General features: G+C 36.1%; 1 protein-coding gene across 4 annotated transcripts in view; it reads right to left on the bottom strand.

The window, feature by feature from the left end:
- Window positions 1–4,064: 4,064 nt before the first annotated feature.
- CACNB2 (calcium voltage-gated channel auxiliary subunit beta 2) overlaps window positions 4,065–6,131 on the bottom strand; it is a 262,350-nt gene continuing 260,283 nt past the window's right edge. For all 4 annotated transcript variants that reach the window (XM_050892249.1, XM_050892250.1, XM_050892251.1 and 1 more), the window contains one exon: window positions 4,065–5,900. In XM_050892249.1, the coding sequence (XP_050748206.1) occupies window positions 5,412–5,900 (489 nt within the window). In that variant the 3' untranslated portion in view covers window positions 4,065–5,411. The remainder of the gene's footprint in view (window positions 5,901–6,131) is intronic.

The following is a 6,131-nucleotide window of genomic DNA, read 5'->3' as shown; positions in this document are numbered from 1 at the left end:
TCTCATTGTCACAATTTTGATGTATAGTGTATGTATATTTTAATACATGATAGGATTACTTCCTGATAAGAATGCTTTACACACGGAATCATTATGCTTCAGTGTTTGGTGCTGAAGCACAATTGAATATATATCTATTTATATATTTACCATATGAGATATTTATATATTAAATTAAAAAAGTTATTGTTATTGTAATGAAAGATTAACCCTACAAAATAGATAGATTAGGCATGCAATCAGATCCTGGCTTTAAGAAAGTCTGAAAAGTAGTTTTCTCTATTTGCAGAAACAGTGATTAGTAATAGTGCCAAATCTAAATATTTATCTTGGTCAATATAAAGATATTAAAATAGGCAGCCTAGTATAGTATGAAATTATTATACAGCTTTTTCCTGTTTCAGTGTCATGGAGTCCACCAATTTTTAGATCATAGGATTTTACATGCTTTTTAAGGAAAAGGGAATATTTTAGTAAGAAATAGGCTGGTGATGGTGATCAACAAGAAATTACTTTAGAGTGGGTAGTTTAAAATATAAAGAACCTTCTTTTTATGTTTAATTGTTCACAACTAAAAAATTTATGAGCAAATCCAATTTTGTACTGCTAGAATTCATTGCGGAGTAGGTAAGCATGATAGATAAAAGAGGTAAGAGTAAAGTAAGAAAAGAGAACACAGATGAGTTAGAAGAACCAGCTTAATCTCTATTATCTGATGTAAATCTTTTTTGGGGCTGCGTAGGAACACATCTCTAGGGTGGTAAGTTATAAAAAGAAACTGTCTATAAAACTACTGTAAGCTCATATGTAACAGTTTGTTATATAAAAGTGGAGAAATAAATTATAGACAAATTGCCAAGCAATAAATTCAATTGAATAACATTTGATTAAAAACATTCACAATAAAAATGGCATCCACATATTTTACAGATGGTAGAACAACTAAAATTTTGGTGAAAGATCTGCAATAAAGTAATAAATATAAGTAAATGTACACCAGAAACGTTATATTACACTCTGAAAAATAATTTCTCTGTTCTTCCTCTAGACTATGTAATAAAGTTTTTTGCAACGTGCTTTATTTTCATGGACGGAATAGAATTAAAGTCAAAAGCATTTGGGAAATAGCTTTCAGCCTGATGTGTTAAAGCAATCAGAGGTCAAACGTAACCACAAACCAAAAGAAATCTTGAAGAGGCTTTAGTAACTAACACAGGAGGTGGTTTACACTAACCTTTTTACTTTGGGCAGACACTGATTAAAAGCAATCAGACCACTCGCTGCATTCCAGCTAACGGAATGATAATGGACCACATTAAAACCTCTGCAGGTGTCACAGAACATGAATATGACTTTACAAACCAATGGAGCTTAAAAATTATAATTACTAACAAATTCATAAAAGACAGTAAGTATTAAGGGGCAGGGTATTAGACCTGGGCAGGAACTGCGTGTATAGGATGAGTAACCAGATATGCAGGGAGAAGTGAAAATAGGTCTCTACTTTTATTCCGGGTTTGATGAGTGGAATTTCATTTCCTTATCCTCCATTTATAATAAGGGCTATAGGTTAAGAGTTTACAGATTTCTGTGAAAACAGGTACTCCACTCAAACTCATTGTAGCTTTAAAACCGGTCTTCATTAATTTGGGCCAAATCCTTAAGAGAAACTATCTATTAAATTTTACACCTTGAGAAGCAAAAATTGTGGACCTCTTCTCAAATTCTGAACTCCTGATGCCAGATACAGAATATGAATTCATGAGTATTCTAGAAGGATTTTTTAATTTCTAGGCAGTAATTTATGGATCGATTGAAAAATAGTTTCTTTCAGCTTTTAACTCCTACTGATGCTGCCTTTGTGCACACACCTGCTTGCTTATTCATACCCACTGTCCTGTACCTTAACAGGTCTGGAGACTGTTACTCTCACCTCCTTCCAGTCCCTCCTTGAGAATTCTTTCTTCCATCATGTCTGTGTGACACTAAACAACTGATAAAGGATAGACTCGGGCTGCTGAACAGCACTGATGTGTATTCATTTGAAAAGACATACAAAAATAAGGTTAACATCTAACATATATACAAGTAAATGTTAAAATGCATCCCATTCCTTTCATATACTGAAATTCTTTAGAAAAATATAGAGCGAGAGCTGACAAGACCTATGTATCACCTATTTTATCTTCCTCCCCTTCCTTCTGTCTCACTGGTTTTATCTTTTTAGCTCATTTGAATAGAAATTTTACAGGTTGTTTTGTACCACACATACATAAGAAAACTCTGGAGCTCACTGGGACCTCTGCCATTCCTCAGATTCAAAGCTCCTGAAACCAGATACAGAAATATGAACTCATTAGTATCCTAATGCAAACAATAATATTAAACTTTCTGTTGGCAAAACTTTGCAAAGACATTTCATCACAATAACCTTTGATATGTCCTCCAGTTGGAGTATTTTTAAAGCTTCTTATTGAAATAATTCCGTTAAAGTGCTTTTCAAAGTAGTGCTCAGCAGGCAGGTGGTATTGTGCAAAATGTGTAGTACAAGCTCACATTACAAATGATTTGTCACTCTTAAAACAATAACTGAAGGAAAGTATCTTAGCAAGGCTAATAAAAACCTACTGAGTGAGTCTGCCTAAGAAATGCATGTGTTAGTATGTTATCTGTATGTAATTAGCAGCACTACACAAAACATGATTCTCTCACCAGTTGGATTGGGACATGCCTTTTTTTGTGATAAGATATTTATATTCCATAAGTCAATATATAGGCCATACTTAAATACTAGGGCTTGGACTATGCTCTTTATTTTCTCATTTATTTGTCTATACCTGGCTACCTACTCCATGGTTTTCATACACTACTCAGTGCTTTGAAATTCTTCCAAACATTCCTTAAAAAATAGTTTAAGAAAGGTGGAAAATAAACACTCTCTGGAGCAAAAGTTAAAAAACCAAGAACAACAAAAAAATTCAAGATATTGAAGTGGAATCATCCATAGATCACTTCTTGGAGGACACAGCTGTCATGCAGGGAGCAACAGCATTTAATGAAGCTGGTAAAATAGCTAAAGCCAGGCTATATAGAGCAAGACAATATAATTTCTCTTCCCGTTTACATGTGATCTGATATGATCCAAACAACAAAGTCTTTCAATGTCCTTTTCCACTGATACCCTGAGAATCCTCTTGTATCAAAAGCCACTGTTTATACACTCTTATATATCCATTTAATAATACAGCAGATCTACTTACCTATGCTTCCTTTGTCTACAAAGTCATTTAGTGATGCTTAGAAAAATGCTGAGAATTTTATTTCTAGAAAAATACTCTTTTCCTTGTGTTCCCCGCAGTTCATACTTTGAGTCAAATACTACTCTTGAATAACCCCAACAGTCAGCAGCACTGGGAGGAACGGCCAGATATCTGACAGCAGAATTTCACACTCTGACGTTGTTGTAAAAAATGCATATAAAGCATCAGGGAGAGGGGCGGAAGAGGGACAGGGAGGACAGAGTATGTTTAAGGGAGTTAAACTGAATTGCTTGGATGCTGGAATAGGAGATGGGAGAAAACATGCACCTGCCATATATCTTATCCGTTTCACTAAAATGATATTCCAAATCAGGCAATGCTGATATTCCCAGAATTAAAATAATAAATAAAAAGAGCTTCCAGCTAAATTAATTATTATCCCACTACAGTCTTTATATAATGTGCTATTTACAGTGAAATACAAAAAGTATTTCATTCATACAATTACTACAAAGACTATATGTGATGCAGAACAGCTTTTACACTAGGCAAGGGTATGGAACCTGTAGTCAGAGAGAACAGTGAATTTCCCCCCACTTACCAGTGCAACAGGTGTTCCATGCAAAACAAACTATGTTCACTCCCTTTGATTTCAATGCGTTTTCTCTAGCAAGCTCGTAACAGAGTATTTTGTCACAGTCATTTTTTCTAAGTCTCACCAGCAGCACAACAGTTCGGGTGAAGGAGAAGCAGTGAGCTGGCTGCAAAGTGGGAATGCAGAGGAATTGGCAAGTGTAGAAAAAGTGGAGAAGCTACAAAAATTTATTTTCCAACAAAATAACTCTCCACAAGCTGTGTAAACTTTTCTTACTAAAACAAATACTCTAAAACACAAAGATTTTACATTTCCAGTGAAACACTCACAGTAACATTTGCCTGTTTTTACTCTCCTGAAGTCTCAACAAAGAGCCAGCAGATTTATGCTTTCTCAATTAGCTGGGCCAGTAAACTCCCTCATATTCCCCCACTGCAATTTGGATTTTTAAATTAATAGACAGAATGAAGAAACAGACTTGTTGGGCTTTTGAGTAACCTTTGTTTTCTTCAGTAGATTCTCACGCTTTGCTGCCTAACGTGCACATGCACACACGTACGCCCGTCCACCACCCACCCGCTCACATACACACCTCTGTCATGTGTGCTCCATTATTCTGACAACAGAACAAAAATTAAGCTGTGTCCATTGCAATTTTGTGACCTGTACAGAGAAGAATAATTTATAGTGGTAAGTTCGTTACCTTCACCATAAATTTAAAATGCAAAATTGGGTTTGCAAGGACAGCATAAGGTATAAGAGTTAGACCCTTTATCTCAAGCACTCATTCATATTTACAATAAGTATAAGCTTTCTGCTACAGAAGAAAAAGTATTTAGATTGAACACTGTTACAGATTTCCTAAATGAGGCTAGTTCCAGTTGCCAGTAATTCAAAAGCAAATCTGCTGACTTGGCATTAGGACTCTAAAACAGTGTGATCAAACTTATATAGTAAGAAGGTGTCTGCAGAAATAACATTTATAAACTGTATATACAGTACACAGTACCAGTACATAGAAAATAGATTTGGACTTTATGATCCCCTGTGTGTAAGGCAAGACTGAATTCTGTCTTCAAATGGAGTCCACCAGAGGTACAAGCAACAGATAGTGGCTCTTAAATCAATATGCAAATCAAGTGCATACAAATTAAAAATCAGAGCAGACAAAAAGTTTTAGATTTTTTTATGTGCTGATTCTGGCTTGCTGAATACACGGGAAGTTATTAAACATCAAATGTACCTTTTTTTAAAAAACACTAACAACACCTTGATGGCAACAGATATTGTTCAAGTGGCAGCTACCAAAAAACAGCTTGAAAAATGGCATAGTACAACATCAGGAACTCTGCAGTTGTACTACGCTAATTCATATAGCACTAACCAAAAAATTAAGTATATGAATATTCTATTTCATGCTATTGCTATGCAAGCAACAGCAATACAAATCAGCATACAGAAGGATACCATATGTTCTGCAATGAAGAACCCAAAGATATTTTCAAGGGGCATTGTTACAAGACTTCAAAGAAACACAAGACTGCCAGAGGCAAAAGTTACTGACGGATGTAAACATCCCTGTTCCATTCTCCTGCGTCGTTACGTTTTTTCGATACCACTTCCCCATCCTTGTCACAATATTGGTCCCTTGATTTATGACGACTGCGCTGTTTGTTGCATTCATTGTGGTCCTGCTCGCGGTCCCTCTCCTTTGAGCGATGCCTTGATTCTCTGTGTCTGTGATCACTGCTCCCGTGGGACTCGTCTCTATGATTGTGATCCCTGTGAGAATCATAGTGGTCACCGTGCTCATGTGAGTAGTCCTCCTTTGGCTCTACGTAAGCCGAATCTCTGCTGTCTTGTGTTTCTGAGTCAAAAGTTTCTTGCCTAGAAAGGCCTCTAACACCACTGCGATGGTTGTGGTGTTGGCTTGAGGAAGAGCGATGCTGGGATTTCTTGATGGGTTCAACCCGTGCTTCCTCTTCAATTTGTGAAGCGCTGCGTTCAGGGACTGAATGGTCATTCCTCTGGTCTCCTTGAGATTCCTGCTATCACAACCAGCAGTGAGTTCATGTACGTGAAGTACACATTGAAAAACTTTCCCCAATATCAAATTCAACTACTAAGTATCATGAAACCAATAAAATTTAAGTGCACAACAATCCACTTCGAATCTAAACTAGAAGAAAAACCATTAGAATTCAACTTTTACTGAAAATTCAGTATTATAATACAAACAATTCCTTTCACTCTCATCAGAATGGAGGGTGGCACTC

Source organism: Gymnogyps californianus, chromosome 2, assembly GCF_018139145.2.
Source record: "Gymnogyps californianus isolate 813 chromosome 2, ASM1813914v2, whole genome shotgun sequence".
Classification (NCBI taxonomy): domain Eukaryota; kingdom Metazoa; phylum Chordata; class Aves; order Accipitriformes; family Cathartidae; genus Gymnogyps; species Gymnogyps californianus.
This window is presented reverse-complemented; position numbering and strand designations above follow the sequence as displayed.